The 20,722-nt window shown below is 55.3% G+C and overlaps 1 protein-coding gene across 1 annotated transcript in view; it reads right to left on the bottom strand.

The window, feature by feature from the left end:
• Positions 1–5,035: 5,035 nt before the first annotated feature.
• DLL3 (delta like canonical Notch ligand 3) overlaps positions 5,036–20,722 on the bottom strand; it is a 235,936-nt gene continuing 220,249 nt past the window's right edge. Inside the window, exon 8 of the mRNA XM_029913205.1 lies at positions 5,036–5,285. Within this exon, the coding sequence (XP_029769065.1) occupies positions 5,280–5,285 (6 nt within the window). The 3' untranslated portion in view covers positions 5,036–5,279. The remainder of the gene's footprint in view (positions 5,286–20,722) is intronic.

The following is a 20,722-nucleotide window of genomic DNA, read 5'->3' as shown; positions in this document are numbered from 1 at the left end:
GAGCTGGGATAGAACCCAGGAGTCCTGGCTCCCAGCCCTCCTGCTCTAACCACTTGATCCCACTCTCCTCCCAGAGCTGCAGCTAGAACCCAGGAGTCCTGGCTCCCAGCCCCCCGCAGCGCTCACCACTTGCCAGGTGCTCTGAAGGTCACAGCTTCTCTTCCTCACCCCCGCGGCCCGGCTTCCCGAGCCTGCTCCGGGACGGCCGGGGGTGTTTGCGAAGGGTCACGTAGCCGCTTCCGCCGCCTCCCGCGCCACCAGAGAAGGTCAGCGCGAGGTCCCCCCCGGCCGGGGGGTGCTGAGAGAGACGATGGGGGCCAGGCACTCCCAGGACTCCTGGGGTCTGAGCCAGGGCTGGGCCACAGGATCGGGGCCGTGCCAGGCTTGCCCTGCCTGAGGATCCAGAGGGAGCCCAGACCCCCTGGGGATGGGCCTAAGAGCCACTGGGCCCGGCCTTTGTCAGCACCGACCGGCCCCGGGTTCTTGGCCCCGGGCACCGAGGCCTCGAGCGACAGCAGCCAAGTGTAGGGTTACTGTGCGGCACAGAGGGGTGAGCCCAGGGGACTCTCAGCCCCCTCGCCTCCGGGCCTCTCCCTGTGGCACCGGGGGTCCCAGCCCCTCGCCTCCGGGCCGCTTCCTCGTGGCACTGGGGGTCCCAGCCCCTCGCCTCCGGGCCGCTTCCTCGTGGCACCGGGGGTCCCAGCCCCTCGCCTCCGGGCCGCTCCCCGTGGCACTGGGGATCCCAGCACCCCCCCTGGGCCGTGCCCCAAGGCACTGGGGAATGCTGGCCCCGTAGCCCTAGCCATACCCCCATCGCAGTGGGGGGGGGGGTGTCCCAGCACTTTCCCCTCGGGGTCGGGCCCCCGTGGCACTGGGGGGATGCTGGCCCCCCGGGGACACCAGGCTGATCCCGAGCGCACGAATCTGGCCAGCCGTGTGCGCTGAGCACCCTGCCAGCCTCCCGGGCCACCTGCCGCTCCTGGCAAAACCTTCACCCCGGGGGCTCCCCCCGGCCCTGGCGGGCTGGTTTTCCCTGGCCGCGCCCCAAGGTCTCTGCCCTGACTTTTGTTCTGCGGCCCCCGGCGGCTTTCCTGTTCTCGGGGCCCGACTGTGGGAAAGCGGAGCTGGGAATGCGGGTGTGTGTGTGTGTGTGACGGTCACCTTCACACAAATAAACACAGGCGGATGTGCTGGGGGTGGGGGGTGAGCAGATACAACGGCACAGCCGGAGGAACCCACTGAAGCCAGGACGCTCCCACTGGGGCGGCCGGGAGTGGGCTGGGGGGGTAGTTAGTACATTCCCCCCGCCCCCGGTAGTTGCTTTTCTATCAAATGCCTTTTTGCACGGACGTTAGAGCTGGGCAGAGGGGCCAGATTGAGCCCGCACCCCGGCATGCACCCCTCCAGTTCAGGCACGTTCCCCCAAATACATGAGCTGCCCCCCACCCTGCTGGGGGTTGGGGGAGGGGCTGGGTGTCTCTGCTTTGCCAAAGGGGGAAGTTGCTCCCGGAACTGCACTGAGACCCCCTGCAACTCGTTACAGGGATGGGCTAGAGAGTAGCATGAACTTTTCACCATTTTCCAGCGTCCGAGTGTTGGGGGAGGGGGTCAGCTCTCACTGCAAGGGGAGAGCGCCCCCTATTGAGCCCCCTTTGGCTCCCTGCAGCATAGCGTCCCCCTAGTGCCACACTGGGGCATCGGGGTCAGCCCGACTGCCAGGGGATAGCGCCCCATATTAAGCCCCTCCTTCCCACTTCCTGCAGCACAGCGCCCCCTAGCGCCACAGCGGGTCTAGGGACTCAGCACTGACTCTCCAGGGAGAGCGCCCCCTACTGAGCCCCCCCATCCCGGCATCCCCTAGCACCGCACCGGGACCAGAACTGACTCCAAGCACAGCCCACCCAGAGCTAACCCCATGCCCGACAGTGCCTGGCTGGGGTCGCGTCCCAGCACTGAGCCACGCAGACCCCTAACAGACTCCCAGCTTTGCCTGCTTCCCCCCAAGGTGGCTGTCGAAGAGACCTGGGAGCGGGTTGGGGGGGGGAGCGGCTTTGCCGTGGGGCTGGCGCAGCTTTGCCCTGGGCGCCTCTTGCAATGTACCTGCTGCAGGGTGGCTCCACGCCAGGGTGAAACTGACACGGACAATGGGCGGAAATCCATGAACAAAGAAACCCCGAAACAAAACGTGCCTCGGTTTTTTTGTTTTGTGTGTGGCTTGTTTGTCTGCAGCTTCCCCAGGGCGCCGGGATCCTGCGGGCGAGCCCTGCCACGCCCCTTGCCCCAAACAGAGCCCCACATGCTTCTCTGCCCCCAAAAGACCCCCATCCTCTAGCAAAAGCCCGCTGCAGCAGTCACGGAGCCTGGTTGGTGACGAGACCCAGTGACTGAGCTGCCCCTCTCCAGAGCGGGGGAATTGGCGGGGAGGATGGTGTGTGGGGATGATGCAGGGAAGACTGCCCTGCCGCTGCCCCAGGTAGTACCCGCCCTGGAACTGCCCTTTTCCTGGCGTTAAACCCGCAGCATGTGGTGGCGAGGCAGCAGGCCTGGTTGGTTGACTCGGACCCCCATCCCAGCTGGGCGGAGAGGCAGTGCCATTGGAATGGAAGGCACTGTGTCATGGGCACGGGGGCTGGCCCGGCAAGGACCGGACCTAAAGGTGGTGCCAATCCCTTAACAAGGCACTGACGGGGGGGACCAAGATTGGAGGGCGAGGCCTCACCTCAGGGCTGTGCCCAGATGCACCCAGCAGGGCTATCAACGCCTCTGGGAGCCCCATCTGCCCTAGGTGGCAGTAACCGTCCCATCCCACACACAGCAGCTGGAGCTGAACTGGCGCCATTTACCACAGCCTCTCCCCAGAGCGGATGCCGGCATCCCGCCACGTCGCCCCCTCCAGGGCATCCTCGGGTGTTTTGGAGGTTGCCAAGAGCCCCAGGGTATTTTGCTGAGGGGTGCTGCGTGTTTCCCTGCTCTTAGTTACAGTGAGGCAAACCCAGACTAACTCCACAGAGAGTCATAGTTCTGAGACCAGGGGCCCATCAACCCTGGTATCCGGTCTCCAGAGTGGCCAGTCCCAGCTGCTTCAGAAGAAGGTGCAAGACGCACCCCCAGTGAACAACGAAGAGATAATCTGCCCAGAGAGGAAGTGTCTACCTGACCCCAACCAATTACTGGGTTGTCTTTTGCCCTGAAGCATGAGCACATAGGTCTGTGTTTTAATCCTTCCTAAGGTAACTGGCTATTCCCATTATCCACAGAAACCTCAGATCCTGGTTTGAACCCTGCTAAATCATGTGGCAGTGAGTTCCACAGGCCAAATCCTTTTGTCGGTTTAAAATCGGTTGCCTCTCCGCTTCACTGAACGGCCCCTTGTTCCTGAGTCACGGAAAAGGGTGAACAAAAATACTTCCTAATCCAGTCACGGTGTTCTGTGGCTTTATCATCATAATCTCTCACTCCTCATCAGTAAATCTCAAAGCGCTTTAGAAAGGAGGGCAGTATCATTATCCTCATTTACAGATGGGGAAACTGAGGCACGGATGGGGCGAAGTCACTTGTCCAAGGTCACCCGGCAGCTGAGCCAGGAATAGAACCCAGTGCCCCACGTTCCAGTGCTGTATCCACTAGGGCACGCTGCCTCCCAGGTCCCTCTTATATATCTCCTCTCTAAACGGTCCCCATCTTACAATTTCTCTTGATATGAAAGTTCTCTGAGGGTGTTAAACAACCTCCAATAGATTCCATAGAGAGATTCGTAGATGCTCTTAAGGCCAAAAGGGACCACTTTGATCATCTAGTCTAGCTTCCTGCATTACCCAGGCTGGAGATTCCCCAGCCCGTGAGTTCTGCTTCCAGCCCATATCGTGTGGTCGAGCTAGAACAGATCTTTTCTAAATAGACACTGAATGTTGATGGAAAGACTCCACCCCCTCCCTGGGTCAGTTGATTAAAGGGTTAATCTCCTCTTCCTCCACTCTTAAAATTTGTGCTGTATTTCCAGGTTCAATTTGTCTGGCCTCAGCTCCCAGCCACCGGATCTCACTGTGCCTGTTTGCAAGATTAAAGGGCCTTCTAGTATCAGATCTCTTCTCCCCTTGTAGATGCTCGTAGACTGTGATCAAGTCACCTTATAACAACAGAATCTGCCACTCAACCTTCCACCAGCGTTAAAAGAAAATCAAAGTAGATCCGTCCGAAAAACAAAGCATCAAACTGGGTTTTTTTTCACTGAGCAAAATAGATATTTTATATATTTCTTTTGAGAGAAAACGGGGACATACAAAAATGTAAAAGGAAAAAAAAAAATCCGGGAAACAGACAGGGATATATGTACAGGACACTTCTTATAAATATACAATATATACAATTTAAATATGTATATAGAGTATCTCCAAAAAGCTTTTTGTACACGGCACTTCTTTTGTTTTAAATTAAAACCAACGCAAGTTTTCAAATAATAATAATTAAAAAACCATTAAAGATTTTTCTCCCCCCCCCCACCTTTGCAACGCTTTAAAGAGTCGTTCCTATCCCCTCGCGCCATTGGTTCCTGAAAGCAAAAGAATCCATTAGTGGAGCGTCCCGTCTAACCGCCTCCCTTCCAACCCATCTCTGGCACATAAAGGGTGTCGAGAGCTTTCCGCCATGTGGTCTCAGCACGTGGCTCCGCCCCTTGCACGGGGGGGAGGGGCTTATCCCCAGCCACCGCTCTGATTGGCCAAGTGGCAAGGGGAGGGGCTTCCTTCCTTCAGCTCGACAGGGAAGCAGTCTGAGACAAAACCACAGCATTAAAATAATAATAATAATAATAATTAATAATAATAATTAAAAAGCCAGGGCAAAAGGAACAAAGAGTCCATTCCTGGCAGCCCCCTGCTGGAAAAGGACCGGCCTTTTCTGACTACTGCTCTACTGTCTTCCTGATGCATCTCCAGTGCAACATCCCCCCCTCCCTCTACTCTCCAACTTCCCCCCCAACAACCTCCCTCCCCCCAAAAGAGACATCCGCACCCCCTCCACAGCCAACTTTCCACCTTCCAAACCTTCCTCTGTTCCCTTGGTCCCCCCCGCACCCCCCAACTCACATAGCAGCAAGAATAAATATTAAATATTTTTCTCTTGAGAAAACAAACAGGAGTCGATATTTATAATCTATAGATTAAAAAATAATAGTACGTCGTCCGCCGCTGATCCAGGCGTCCGAGGAGGCGTCTCTGTAAACATTCTTTAGCGGGGCAGGGGGGGACGGAGCCACAGGTCCGAGGTTGGGGGGGCCACTTTTAAACCTAGAAATGAACAAGAGCGGGGGACGAACGATTAGGGCAGACGGTAACCGGCGGGGAGTCAAAAGGCCCTTGCCCCGCCCCCTCCCGCACCACCCTGGCCAAGGAATCCAGCCCAAGCGTGGGGCGAGGGGTCTTGGTTCGGCGGAGACCCCGGCCCCGCGCATCTCGGTTCATAACCGTGCAGGTGGGGTGCTGGTTGCATCCTGTCCAGATGTCGGGTCTTAGGGACAACCAAAGAAGTGACTCTCTGATTCATAGAATCATAGAATATCAGGGTTGGAAGGGACCTCAGGAGGTATCTAGTCCAACCCCCTGCTCAAAGCAGGACCAACCCCAACTAAATCATCCCAGCCAGGGCTTTGTCAAGCCTGACTTTAAAAACCAATAAGGATGGAGATTCCACCACCTCCCTAGGGAACCCATTCCAGTGCTTCACCACCCCCCTAGTGAAATAGTGTTTCCTAATATCCAACCTAGACCTCCCCCACTGCAACTTGAGACCATTGCTCCTTGTTCTGTCATTCCCTCCCTCCCATGTGACTCCTGTCCCAGGATTTCCACAGAGCCCAATTCAGGACTTCAATGGAGCACTGCGGATCTACACCAGCAGGGGCCGGGACTTTACGTGAGTGCTACGGGAGTGGAGCAGAGCTGATGGGTTCACCACAGAGCCATTGACCTCCCAAAGCGAGATGCTCCCGTGTGTCAGTGTTTACACCCATGCAAGGTGGCAGTTCCATGCTCCCCCCCGGGTGAGTTGGTGGGTGCCAGGACGGGTGTGGGGCAGGGGAGACGGCGTGGAATGGAGGCCGGAAGTCACCTGAGGACAAGCCGCAGCCTGGGTGATGGGGCACACGAAACGCATACAGAGCTGTGAGCGGCGGAGAGGGTCAACAGCTCGTACCGAGAAACGAGGAGGCACGTAGAGGTATTATGGTAGCGCCCAGCCAAGAGCAGGGCCCCGCTGTGCCCGGTGCTGCCCACGCACGCCCCTGCCCCGAAGAGCTCCCAGGCTAGGCGGACCCAGGGATGAGTCTCCCCCATTTACAGCGAGAGAGAGAGATTTGCCAAGGACCCTTCATGGAGTCCGTGGAAGAGCTGGGGATAGCAACTAGATCTTTGCCACATTCGCGGCATGTGATCAGACCCCTGGGAAGCACTAGGGGGCGCCCCTTCCACCTGCTCTGGCTCTGTGTAGCACATGGCGCACGGTGACCCTGTTTAGCACACGCCCAGGGACAGCGTCTCCGTAGGTGTCTGTACGGTGCGTAGCACAGCGGGTGCCCTGATGAATTGGGACAGTCAGGTACTACCACAGGGTCAGTGATAACAATAGCACCTTTCGTCAGGAGGCCTGGAAGCCCTTTACAAAGGAGGTCAAGATCATTAGCTGCATTTTACATATGGGGAAACTGAGGCACGGAAGTGGGGGAGTCACTTGCCCAAGGTCACCGTGACCCCGGGAGTCGCTCAAAGCCAACTATACCTCATATCAGGCATGACACATTCATTACCCCAACCCAGTGTTGTCCCAATATGTCTCTAAAAGGTGTCCTGCGAGGTACCATATGTAAACTGGTGACACGCTGGGCCCCAAAGTCATGGGGCAATGTATGTACGGATTATGTACCACGACTGATAGCTGTGTGCTGGAGGCGGAGCATAAATCCAGTCTGCCCTGTCCGGCTCCATTACAGGCAGAGGATAATGAAAGTACATTTACATGCAAGGTAAACAAAACCATCAAGCTAACAAGCGGCGGAGAAGAACCTGCCGGGGGACAGAATCTGCACCCCAAGAAGCCTCCCTGCCTCTTGACGCAGAGACAATGCCCTTCGGGTAATATAAGAGGAGCAAAAAGACATTTCCTTTATCCGTTGCTTAGGGGACTGAGGGGCCAGCAGCCCGTGAGCCTGTGGAAGTTGGATCCTCTTGACGTGAAGGGCAGGAGATGCTGCTAACTTGCCGTGAGACACTCATTTAGGCAAAGACATCACTTGCTGGAATTCACGTCTAGTCACTAGAAAGCATGTGCTGTTTGTACCCAGACCTGTCGCTTTTTCTCTCACTTAATATCACCTAAATCTCTGTTCTTTGCTAATAATGTTTTACTATAAACCTGAAGTTCTCAACCGGGGGTCCGCGGGCCCTGAGCAGGTTTCAGTTAGACCAGGGCTAACGTTAGACAGGGCAGCAAGCCCAAGCCCAAGCCCTGCCTCACGTCTTGACCGAATCGTTGACAACACCAGCAACAAGTTTCACACTAAGTCAGTTTCTTAATTCCAGGACCTCCAGTCTCCTTTTCTGTTTTCTATTCTAGATGTGTGTGTGTGGTTAACTGTATAACGATCCACTTCAAACAGCTTTTAATCTACTGGACGCATAGGCGCTGACTTTTTGGTTCCCGGGGGTGTGTGTGCTCGACCCCTGCTCCGCCCCAGGCCCTGCCCCTTCTCCACCCCTTCCCCCAACCCCCCGCCGCCTCTTCCTGCCCCCCTCCCCCTCAGCGCCTCCTGCATGCCGAGGAACAGCTGATCGTGATGGGTGGGAGACGCTGGGAGGAGGGGAAGGTGCTGAACCGCAGGGCTGCCAATGGGTGCTCTGCACCCACTGTTTTTTTTCCCGTGGGTGCTCCGGCCCTGGAGCCCTGGTGCCTATGACTGGATGTGCCGAAAAACGGTTGCTGGGGCACAGGTGAGCTGTGGAGTTTTTATAGCACGTTGCGGGGGGCTCAGAAAGGAAAAGGCCGAGAACCCTGCTCTAAAGCGTCTCAGGGCCGGAATATTCAAGTAGGTGTGAATCCAACAGGCACTGTCTCTTTGGCGGCAGCGATTTGAATTTCTCTGAGTGCCACAGGGACTGGACGCCGCTGGTGAGCTCACGAACCGCGGATCGCTGTCTGTTACCTGCCGGGCACGGTTGGCCGAGTCGCGGAGCGTTCGCTGGGGGAGCAGACAGACTGGCGTGGCCGGGACACACGGCCGTTTGCTAACTCAAGGGCTTACAGCTCTGGGTGCCCTGAGCCGAGCGTCACAGCCACCCAGCAGGCCGGTGGCAGAACCCAGGTCACTGGAGTCCCGGTCCTCTAACCACTAGGCCACCTTGCCTCGTGATAACCGCCTTCTCCCCCCACTTGCACATGTCCCGTGGGGGAACCCGTCCACCACTGCTAGCAGCGCATGACAGCACCGTCCCTCGGGGCGGCGAGAAGAGCTCGGGTTCCACTGGGATGCATAGAAAACCTCCATTGAGGCTGCTGGACCCCGAAAGGCCCTGGGTTCCCTCGGCCTCCCTAGCCTGTTATTGCAGAGCAGGGCGTCCCTAACTCCCGGCTTGGACCCCGGAGCCGTTACCTCCCCTGTGCCGTGCTGCTAACGAGCAGGGCCCAGTCCACTTCGTTAGGCCTCCAAGACCCACTGGCCCGGGTTAGCCCTCTCCCTAGATATTTAAGGGGCCGTCTCTGAGCAGTTAATCCTCCCTGCGAAGTGTTGAAGAGAAGCAACGTGAACCTGCCTAATGTCACACCCGGAGCTCATAGCAGAGCAGGGAACTGAACCCGGGTCTCCTCACGTACCGGCTCGCACCCGAACCACTGCGCCACCTTCTCTGAGGCAGGCAGCGTCCCTCAGAGAGGGCAAAGACCCTGGACAATGAACGACTCTCCCCTAGAAGCAGTTGTGACATCCCCTCCGCCGCGCCTGCTGGATGGACAGAGGGCCATTCAAACCAGTGCGATTCTTAACAATTTAGCCTGGTGCCGCGAGGCGAAAGGGCTGCAGCGTGTGAAGGGTTAATGGGCACCAGCTGGCTGAATGGGGCAGAGCGTAACAGCTGGGTCTGAGTGGAGGTTCTCGCCCCTCCTGGCTGGCTAACGCAAGGGAAGAGGCCAGGAATGATCTTCATTTGCCCTTCCCTGGCTGGGGATCTTGGTGCAGCGACGGTGAATGTTACCCTCGGCAATGCTCCGCCACTTCCCAAGCAGCACCTGCTTGGACTCCGGGGGCTGGAATCTGGCCGGGTTTCTCCATTCGCAGCCTTCCGCATAAGATTCATCGATTTTAGGGCTGGACGGGACCCCTGGGATCCTCTCGTCCGATCTCTGGCATAGCTGTGGCCACAGGGCTTCCCTGAATTAACTCACACTTCAGGTCCAATGGCTGCGGGTGAATCAGCGCGGATCTTTCGGAAAAATCTCAATTCACTTGCCCGTGACGGAGAATCCACCCTGCCCCATGACACTTGTTCTAAGGGTTAATCACCTTCACTGTACTGTTTCTAACAGGTATTTGTCTAGCTTCAACTTCCGGCCATTGGGTCTTGCCCTTGGCCTTGCCCCCATCCTGGAGTTCGCCATGTGGCCTGATCTCCCAGCTACTGGCTTAGGGGGTCCTCAGAGGAGCCTGGTGAAAGAAGCAGATGGGGAGGACCTTAAGGGAAGCCATGTCTCTAGCCCCACCGCATCTCAGGGGAAATCAACCGGCACTTCAGCTGAGATGGCAAAACTTCGGAGGGTAGAAATCCTCAGTGATTCGCAGGTGGAAACCAGCAACAGGGCTCAGCGCCTCCCTATGCAAAATTCACAGCTGCATGTCAGCCTCCCACAAGTCCTGGGGCACTGGTGTCTCTTGGTTATACTGATGAGGGAAGGCTGCCACTGAGATCCACTTTCTCTCCAGGTGCGCAGCGGTGATATCCGAGCACACCTGGATGCCAGACCTCAAAGTTTGGAGCGTTTGGTTTTTGGTTCAGACCCATCTCGGGTCCAAGGGCTGCTGAGATGGAAGTCAGTCCAGGTGTATTTCATTGGATTTCCAGTAGGGGGCGCCTTGGCAGAGTGGTACCCGCCCAAGACTCCTGCACTGTCAACTCAGGGGAGGAGAGAGTTTCAGAAATCCAGGACCGCATCAAGCCCTTGCGTACGGACTTTCTGTGAGTTCCAGATCCAAGCCCAATGGGTCCCAAGAGGCGCCAAAGCCAGATTCCAACACCGCGAACTACCTGGAGATCATATTTACTGTTGGGATCACACCCCTTTAGACCCCTCGCTCCATTGCTCCATGGCCGGGCATGTGCCAGGGTCTCCCCCCAAACAAGGGGGGAAAAGTTTAGCCTTGGAAAGTCTGGATCCTGGAAACTCTGGCTTGAGAGGAGAGACCGGGTGCTCGTGCCCTAGAGCAGCGGTTCTCAACCAGGGGTCCGGGGCCCCCCTGGGGGGGCCCCAAGCAGGTTTTAGGGGGTCCACCAAGCAGGGCCAGCATTAGACTCACTGAGGCCCAGGTCAGAAAGCCGAAGCCCCACCACCTGGGGCTGAAGCCAAAGCCTGAGCAATGTAGCTTTGTGGGGGCCCCTGTGGCATGGGGCCCCAGGCAATTGCCCGGCTTGCTACCCCCTAAAGCCGGCCCTGGCTTTTATCTGCAGAAAACCAGTTGTTGTGACACTGGTGGGCCGTGGAGTTTTTATAGCATGTTGTGGGGGCCTCAGAAAGGAAAAGGTTGAGAACCCCTGTCCTAGAGATCTGCCTACCTTCATGGTCCTGGCTTTAATGCCCTTGGAATTGGCGTGGGCGGCATCTAAACAAGGTGGGGCATCTACTGGAGATGTCTATGGGCACTGCCAGCAGCCCAAGACTCAGGACGCTTGTCTACTGACCTGCCCCATTTGGGCACATTGTCACCAGAGCTTCCAACCGCGGCGCTCATCTTTGATTCTGCTTCTTTCCTTCTCCCCAGATCCAGCATCGGCTTCCCCTACAACCCATCCCCTATGTCTCTAGCTAGCCCTTGGTCACCCCTCTCCTTGACTCCTGTGACCTCTTCTTTTCTGACCTCATTGCCTCTTGATCTCTCTCCCCTCCAATCCATGCTAACTGGAGATAGCCTTTCCCCACCGATTGGACCTCATCTTCCAATCACTTCCACTTTTTTCATCAGATGTAAGGCCAGAAGGGACTATTAGAACACTGATTCTGACCTCCTGTATCTCACACACCTGAGAATTCCACCCTGTTACCCCTGTATCGAGCCCATGAACATCTTTCCCTATAAAGCATCCAGTTTGGAAGTGAAGACATCAAAGAGAGGGAGAATCCATCAGTTCACTTGGGAGTTTTACCTGCACTGGTCAAACAAATTGTGCCTTATTTCTAATTGGAATTTGTCTGGCTTTGACTTCCATCCATTGGTTCTTGTTCTCCGCTACGTTAAAGACCCCCCTTAGTACCTGGTATTTTCTCCCCATGAAGATATTTAAATATTATATTCAAGTCACCGCTCACTTTTCTTTCTGATAAGCTACACGGGCTGAGTTCTCTAAGGCCTGGTCTACACTACAGAGGTAGGTCGAAGCGAGGCAGCTTCCATTAGCCTAACTCTGTAAGTGCCGCTGATGTAACTCGCCTGCTGTGCGGACTTAACAACTCCACCTCCGCGAGAGGCCTAGCACATGGGTCAACGCAACGTCAGTGTAGACACTGCATTGCTTACGTTGACCGTTACTGGCTTTCAGGAGCCGTCCCACAATGCCCCACGCTGACAGTTCAATCGGTGCAAGGTGAGGACACACACCGCCGGCACAAGGAGAGTCGTGTGGACACGCAAAAGTGATTTAATCACTGCGGTGGCTGTAGGTCGACTTAATTTTGTAGTGGAGACTTGGCCGAAGTCTCTGACTGCAAGACATTTTCTCCAGCTCGGAAGTCATTTGTGTAGCGCTTCTCTGTCCCCTTGACAATTTTCCAACATCCTTTGTACAATGGCGACGCCAGAACTGGAGGCCGTATTCCATTATCAGTCTCCCCCATGCTGTGTAGAGGAGGTGACTTTCCCTCTAGTTGTACTCACTGCTCCCGATTACGTGTCCAAGGATCGCCTTAGCTCCGTTTGCCACACGTCACACTGGAGCTCTCGACTTTAGGTTGGAATGACCCGCTCCAGCCAGCTGATGTTTACCAAACACCCTCCTTCTCCAACACAGAAATTCACGAACTTCCCAGAGATAAATGACCACAGGCCGCTGTGTGTCTGGGTCTGGACTGCAGCCGCTTGCAAGTCCAGGCCCTAAACTTGATGGGGACGAGACTGTGAGGAAGGACATGTCTGCTCTGTCCAGTCACTGTGCCACACCCAACACACCCAATGCATTGAGTAGCAACACTGTACACTGTATTTGATGGCCAGTACATCAAATAGTAATGCTGTCACGCTCAACGCAATCAGTGCAAAGCTGCCATGCCCAACTCACTGAGTAGCAATCCCATCACACTCAATTCACCGAGTAACAATGCCATCACATGCAACTCACCGAGTAGCAATGCCTTGGGACCCAACTCACCGAACAGCAATGCCATGACACCCAACTCACCGAGCAACAATGCCATCACACGCAACTCACTGAGTAACAATGCCATCACAAGCAACCCACCGAGTAACAATGCCATCACACTCAATTCACCGAGTAACAATGCCATCACAAGCAACCCACCGAGTAGCAATGCCATCACACGCAACTCACTGAGTAACAATGCCATGGGACCCAACTCATTGAACAGCAATGCCATGATGCCCAACTCATCGAGTAGCAATGCCATGGCACCCAACTCACTTAGTAGCAATGCCATGATGTCCAACTCACCGAACAGCAATGCCATGACACCCAACTCACCGAGTAACAATGCCATCACACGCAACTCACTGAGTAGCAATGCCATCACACTCAATTCACCGAGTAACAATGCCATCACACGCAACTCATCGAGTAGCAATGCCATGGCACTCAATTCACCGAGTAACAATGCCATCACACTCAACTCACCGAGTAGCAATGCCATGGGACCCAACTCATTGAACACCAATGCCATTTCGCCCAACTCATCGAGTAGCAATGCCATGGTGCTCAACTCACCGAATAGCAATGCCATGATGCCCAACTCACTGATTAGCAATGCCATGGCGCCCAACTCACCGAGTAGCAATGCCATCATGCCCAGCATACAGAGCAGCAAAGCTGCCATATTCAACACATAGAGTAGCAATGCCATCACGGCCAACTCATCGAGGAGCAAAGCTGCCACTCTCAACACATGGAATAGCAATGCCAGTCTGCCATCATGACCAATTCATCAAGTAGAAAAGCTGCCCTGCTCAATGCATGGAGTAGCCATGCCATCACAGCCAACATTGAGTAGCAGTGCTCGCCATGGGATTCCAGATCAGTTAGTCACAGATAAATGGCCCACAATTCACAAATGGCTCCTTTAGAACATTCTCTTTGATAGGTCAGTTCAAGCGAACCCAGCCAAACCTTCACGACCCACAGTCACACGGGTTAGCAGAAGAATCAATGCAACTAGCAGACCTTGATTTTGAAATATGGTGGGATCCCTATTTAGCACCGATAGAATATCGCCATGCCGGTTGCAGTGCTTTGGTGGATCACCAGATCAGAAACTCAGGAGCAGAGCAAACACTCCAGGATCTCCATACGGATCATCTGAACCCGAACCTTCACCTCTTCTCCCATTACTCCACACAATTATTAAAGAATTCCTCTCCCTCCCTGCCTCTAATACCCTTCAAACCTTTGAAAACTGCTTCAGGGCATGAGGCAACCTCCAACTATAGGATGAAACTTCTCCTCTGGGCAGGTTATTCCAACATTGCTCATCAAGGGGTGTTCTGGCATCTGGGATTAGCTAGACAGGCGTCCGGCCTGATCTGGCAAAGCAATTCCTACATTCTGCCTGACCCTCAGCTTTGAAGGACTTGGTCAATGGAAACACGAACTGGGGAAAGAAAAATCAGCTCCTGGATTGTTCTGCACAACATTGATTTTTGGTTCCAGTTTCCTAGCTTTGGTTATATACGTTTTTAACGCCGGTGCATGCAGCAGCCTCTGGTGTCTGGGGTCTCTTCCAGTCCCAACCTCCTCTACACACCCAGCCCAACTATGCAGAATCCAAACTCACTCTCCCCTCCCCAGCGTTTGGCTTTATTAAACCAACCATCAGGTAAGAAAGTTGAACTCAAACCTTCTCCCCAGGGCTCCTCCCCAGGACTGCTCAGCCCACACCCTAGGTCCTCTGTCCCCAGGAAGGCCCTTCCACCTGCCTTGCCTCCAGGGAGGGTAAAAGAGCCACCAGCAGCAGCGAGTCGGCAGAACCCACTTGACCCTTTCCCAGCAGGATCCCAGGTTTGTGTGACTACTAGTGCTGAGTTAATCTCAGACCGTAGAGGCTAGCTTTTAAATCCAGAGGTCCCAGGTTCAGCCCCTCCAGACGGCCCATCCTGGGGTGTTGTCCCATGTATACAGCACCTACCCCAATGGGGCCCGGCTCTTCATGAGTTACCGTAGTAACAGTGCAAACCCCTGCCCGCCTACTAGTGAGTCCATCGGCCACCAAGTCCCACATGCTCATACACAGCGCTACTCTCCAGGGAGTGACCACGTCAGCCCCGGTCACCGCAAGGCCAGGCTCCGCAGGGGGATAAAAATGGAGGTGGTGGGGGTGTGATCAAGGAGGGTCTAACCTCCCATTGCACAAGCCACTCCATATCCGGTGCCCTCCAGGCTCCGAAGAGGGTTTGCCATACGGACCAATGAGTTTACCCAGCTCCCCGAGCAGAGATCAGAGAGTACACTCTTCCCCATGCCGTGTGGGAAGGGGGTCAGGGGAGGAATCATCCCCTGGATACAGGTCCTGGCAGCTGAGCACTGCAGGACCCGGCCGTGATCTCTCTCCTAGCCTTTGACAGAGGCCAAGCTCACCTTTAGCACTTCCAAATTCATCCCCTCCCCACCCCCAGGTGTTGCTGCTGGGTCCTCTCCATAATCTACCTGCTCCTCGCCATTCTTTGGGCTAAAGGCCTTTGGCCAGACCCAGACTGATTCCTGCAACGGTCTCCTCTAGGCCTGTTCAGTCTCCCCGTAATGCATCATCTCTGGCTGGTTGGATCCCACCGGGCCGGTCCTCAACTCCATCCTTCCCTGGCATCCTCCCAGATCCCTGCTCACTCCCTCCCTCTCTGCTCTTGTTGGCCCTTGCTCTGTGCGAGCTGCAGGGCTCACCCCCTAGAAGCCCCCATCCTTTGCTCTGGCTTTTGGTTGCTTCCCGCATCTCTCCACTAGCTAGTTGTCCTGAGAGCTGCTCTGGGGAGAGAAGGGCTGGATCCGCAAACGTTGCCATAGGGTGGTGGACTCCATCACATGGTGCTTGGTCCTATCTGTCTCCAAGCTGGGCTGCTTGGTCCCTGCTCCCCCAGGCACCTGGTTTCCCTGTCCAATCTCCAGGACAACTCCCTTGCCAGTGGCTGGCTGCTCCAGTCCCAGCAGGCAGTTCTTCTCCTGTTACGCAGTAGCCCTGAGGATTGGCTTTCTCCTCTTTGTCTCCAGTTGCTGCTCCGGGCCTCTGGGCTCTTCTTTGCCAAGAGCAACCCGGGCAGCTGTAGGAGTCGCTAGAAACAGAGAGCAGGAGCCAGCACTTTGGGAACAGCCAGTCCCCGGCAAGTGCCCCGCCATGTGCAGCCCATACCCCCAGACCGTCCTGGGCTTCATTGGGCTCTCCTGCCTTGACCCCCCAAAACCTCCTGTACCAGCTTAAGGGTAATTTGCCCCAGGCCTCCTGTTTGACAGGCCCCCAAACCAGGTAGCGTTGAAATCTGGCACATGGGTATGCAGGGCCATTTGGGTTTGGCCTGGCTCTGTCTCCGGAGTGCTAGGCTGCAACGCCAATCAAATTTGGCCCATCTGCTCCTCAGTCTCAATCTATGGGGGGGCAGACGCGTCAAACCTGAGTGGGTTGCACCCTGCTTTAGCCCCTTCAAATGTTGGGAAGAATGGCGCAGCCCAGGCAACTGCCATGATTGTGCCAAGAACTTCCCTCATTCAAAATGGCTGCCACCGCCGCCTACTGTTCCCAATGGGAGCAAGGCTATGGGCTGACCTTGTTCAAAATGGCCACCACCACCTCCATCCGTTCTCAGGGGAAGCGGGGTCATGGGCAGACCTTGTTTAAAATGGTTGCCATCACTGCCTATTGCTCCCAATGGGTGTGAGGTCACAAGCTGACCTTGTTCAAAATGGCCACCACCCCCTCCTACTGTTCCCAATGATCCATCTAGCCCAGCTCAATGGTCTATCTAGCCCAGTATCCTGTCTTCTGACAGTGGCCAATGCCAGGTGCTTCAGAGGAAATGAACACAACAGGGCAGTTATCGAGTGATCCATCCCCTGTCATCCACTCCCAGCTTCTGGCAGTCAGAGGTTTAGGGTCACACAGAACATGGGGTTGCGTCCCTGACCATCCTGGCTAATAGCCATTCATGGACCTGTCCTCCTGGAACTTATCTCATTCTTTTTTGAACCCAGTTATACTTTTGGCCTTCATAGTATCCACTGGCAATGAGTTCCACAGGTTGACTGCGCTGGGTGACGAAGTCCTTCCTTTTGTTTGTTTTCAACCTGCTGCCTGTTCATTTCACTGGGTGACCCCTAGTTCTTGTGTGACATGAAGGAGTAAATAACACTTTCCCTAGTCACTTTCTCCACACCAGTCATAATGTTATAGATCTCTGTCATATCCTCCCTCAGGCATCTCTTTTCCAAGCTGAACAGTCCCAGGTTTTTAAATCCCCCCTCATATGGAAGATGGTCCATCCCCCTAACCATTTTTGTTGCCCTTTGCTGCACTTTTCCCCTTTCTAATATATCGTTTTTTGAGATGGGGGCGACCAGATCTGCACACAGTATTCAAGGTGTGAATGTACCAGGGCTTTATATAGAGGCAATAGGATATTTTCTGTCTTATTATCTGTCCTTTTCCTAATGGCTCCTAACCGTCTGTTCAGTTTTTTGACTGCCGCTGCACACTGAGTGGATGTTTTCAGAGAACTATCCACAATGACTCCAAGATCTCTTTTTGGAGAGGTAACAGCTAATTTAGACCCCATCATTCTCTCTCCCCCAATGGAAGTACAGCTATGGGCTGACCTTGTTCAAAATGGCCGCCATGGCCTACTCTCGATAGGAGCGAGGCTATGGGCTGACACCTTGTTCAAAATGGCTGCCATCTCCTCCTACCACTCTCAGTGGGAGCGTGGCTACAGGCTGTTCTTTCAAAATGGCTGCCGCCTTCCCACCCCCCCCCTTTCGGCCTAGGCGCTTATCATCCGGACCCAGCCCCCTGGTATCTGAGTCCCACCAGGCCATGGGCTGGATTTGTGACAGGAAGTGGCCCCAGGGTGATGCTGCTGCTACCACTGACATTTTGGCTGGGGTGGGGGATTGGAAAGGAGACGAGAGGACTCGGGGGGGGGGGGGCATGGGGCAGTCCTGCCGCATCCTATCCAAACACGGGAAGCCCTGCTCAGAGAGAGGTTAGGGGCAGGACCCCCTTCTCCCTCCCCTCTCCTCTTCCTCCCACGTTTCTTCTCCCTTCCATCCTCCACAGCCCCAATTCCCCCCACCCAATTTCTGGGCCAGTCACCCCTTGAGCACTGCCTGTCTCTTGCACTATATTTGGGGGTGTCCCTTCCTGCCAGGCCAGGCCTGAGGCTGGAGTGAGGGACCGGAAGGCGGGAGAGATGTCTGAGGTGAGGGTTTGCCCTGGGCAAAGGCCCGGGGTGGGGCTATTCCTGCCGAGTCAGTTGGCCCAGGCCTAATTAAAAGCCTCCATGCCTAATCAGCACCCCCTCTCGGTGACCCTCATCCCATGCAGTAAGGAGGGGGAGCCAGGGTGGTTGTGGGAGGATGGGAGGGCAACGTACAGTTATCTGGGGTGTGGAGCCATGAGGATAGGGTTGCCACCTCGGCAGTACAAATAACGGGGACATCTGCCTGCTCCACCACGTACACCCTACACCACCGACCCCTCACCCAGGGCACTGTCTCCTCAGCCCCTGTGGGCTCCTGCTCCCAGGCCTGCTCCGGGCACCAACCTCGCCAAGCGAGGTTGATATGAGGAGAAAACTGGCTCTGTGGATGAGAGGAAAGCAGTGGATGTGTTATTCCTTGACTTTAGCAAAGCTTTTGATACGGTCTCCCACAGTATTCTTGCCGGCAAGTTAAAGAAGTATGGGCTGGATGAATGTACTATAAGGTGGATAGAAAGCTGGCTAGATCGTCAGGCTCAACGGGTAGTGATCAATGGCTCCATGTCTAGTTGGCAGCCGGTATCAAGCAGAGTGCCCCAAGGGTCGGTCCTGCGGCCGGTTTTGTTCAATATCTTCATTAATGATCTGGAGGATGGCGTGGACTGCACTCTCAGCAAGTTTGCAGATGACACTAAACTGGGAGGAGTGGTACATACGCTGGAGGGTAGGGATAGGATACAGAAGAACCTAGACAAATTAGAGGATTGGGCCAAAAGAAACCTGATGAGGTTCAACAGGGACAAGTGCAGAGCCCTGCACTTAGGACAGAAGAATCCCATGCACTGCTACAGACTAGGGACCGAGTGGCTAGGCAGCAGTTCTGCAGAAAAGGACCTAGGGGTTACAGTGGATGAGAAGCTGGATATGAGTCAGCAATGTGCCCTTGTTGCCAAGAAGGCTAACGGCATTTTGGGCGGTATAAGTAGGGGCATTGCCAGCAGATCGAGGGACGTGATCATTCCCCTCTATTCGACATTGGTGAGGCCTCATCTGGAGTACTGTGTCCAGTTTTGGGCCTCACCCTACAAGAAGGATGTGGAAAAATTGGAAAGAGTTCAGCCAAGGTCAACAAAAATGATTAGGGGGCTGGAGCACATGACTTACGAGGAGAGGCTGAGGGAACTGGGATTGTTTAGTCTGCAGAAGAGAAGAGTGAGGGGGGATTTGATAGCTGCTTTCAACTACCTGAAAGGGGGTTCCAAAGAGGATGGATCTAGACTGTTCTCAGCAGATGACAGAACCAGGAGTAATGGTCTCAAGTTGCAGTGGGGGAGGTTTAGGTTGGATATTAGGAAAAACTTTTTCACTAGGAGGGTAGTGAAGCACTGGAATGGGTTCCCTAGGGAGGTGTTGGAATCTCCTTCCTTAGAGGTTTTTAAGGTCAGGCTTGACAAAGCCCTGGCTGGGATGATTTAGTTGGGGATTGGTCCTGTTTTGAGCAGGGGGTTGGACTAGATGACCTCCTGAGGTCCCTTCCAACCCAGATATTCTATGATTCAAGTGGGACGGAGCCTGCCAGATCCACCCTGCTCCTGCCCAGTAGTGGCCCCCACAGCCGGTACCTGGGCACTGCTCATCCTGAGCCCCTTTGTCCCTGCGGCTCCCAGGTGCTCCGGAGCTGGAGTTGCTGCCCCACGGCTCCCCCTGCTAGAGCCATGATAGGCTGAGGGAGCCAGCAGGGCTGTGACTGACCTGAGGCTTTTAATGTCCTGGGAAGACATAGATTTACCAGGATAGCCACCTAAATATAAAAAAGGGACAATCCTGGGAAAACCTGGCCAGGGGCAGGAGGGAAAAGCCAACGGACTGGCTCAGTTTACTATCCAAGATGGCAGCATAGCTGCTGTCACTGGAGAGAGGTCGCTATCCATCCCAGAGGCAGCAGAACACAGCCAGGGTATGTCTACACTGCATTATAAACCCAGGTCTGCAGGTCCTGCGCTTGGGAACTGGCTCTTTCCAAGCCCGCTCTTGAGCGTCCACACTGCACCGGGTTTACAATTGCCAGGGCCAGGTCTCACGGCCAGGCCGAATGCATCCACACTGCGCTGCACTGACCTACTGACTCGGGTCTGCGGCTTGAGCTGCGGCCACACTGCAAAATGACAGGGCTTGGACCGGAGTGTGAGCTGGACTTGGGTTCCGACCAACCCCCTTGGGTGGGTCCTAGCTCTGGAGTGCTTGCTGAGCCGGGCCAGGCAGATTTGTGAGGGGATGGAAATGGGGATTGGGCTCAAACCCGAGTCTGAGTCCAGGTTTACACTGCAATGTAGACACAACCCTAGAGGTCTCACAAGGCCTCCCATCAGCATCTATACCAGACCCTCTTCCCTTTACTAGAAGGTACAATTAAACCCCTTTTCACTGAGGGTGGAGGGAGAGTCATGGGCTGCCCCCCAAAACAGCTCCCCCCACAGGTTCCTTCTTCAACTGCTGCTGTCTTTCTCCATCCCCCCCCAACTCCTCGGTGCCCTCCCTCTCCCAGCACTGACTCCATCATATGTAGCCCGAACCCTGTTCGGTCTTCCCTATGCTTCAGAATCCCTCGTGCTTGACCATGGGCACTGCCAACGCTGGTGCCAAGGGCTCTGGGGCAGACGGCAAGGAAAAGACGGCGGCGATGCGGGAGGAGAGGGTAGCCGAGGAGAGGGCCAGAGCAAGGGGCTGCTGAATGAGGCAGAGAAGAGGAGAGGTTTCTGTGGGCGGATGGGGCCTGGGGGGGCCAGCTTCGATTGGGCTCCAAGGCAGGGGACTGTCTGGCTCCGGGGGGGGGGGGGGGGGGGGGGGGGGGGG

The sequence above is a fragment of the Terrapene carolina genome, unplaced genomic scaffold (assembly GCF_002925995.2).
Source record: "Terrapene carolina triunguis isolate 2854851 unplaced genomic scaffold, T_m_triunguis-2.0 Scaffold517, whole genome shotgun sequence".
Classification (NCBI taxonomy): Eukaryota; Metazoa; Chordata; order Testudines; family Emydidae; genus Terrapene; species Terrapene triunguis.
The sequence above is the reverse complement of the archived record's forward strand: the minus strand, read 5'-3'. Positions and strand labels throughout refer to the sequence as shown.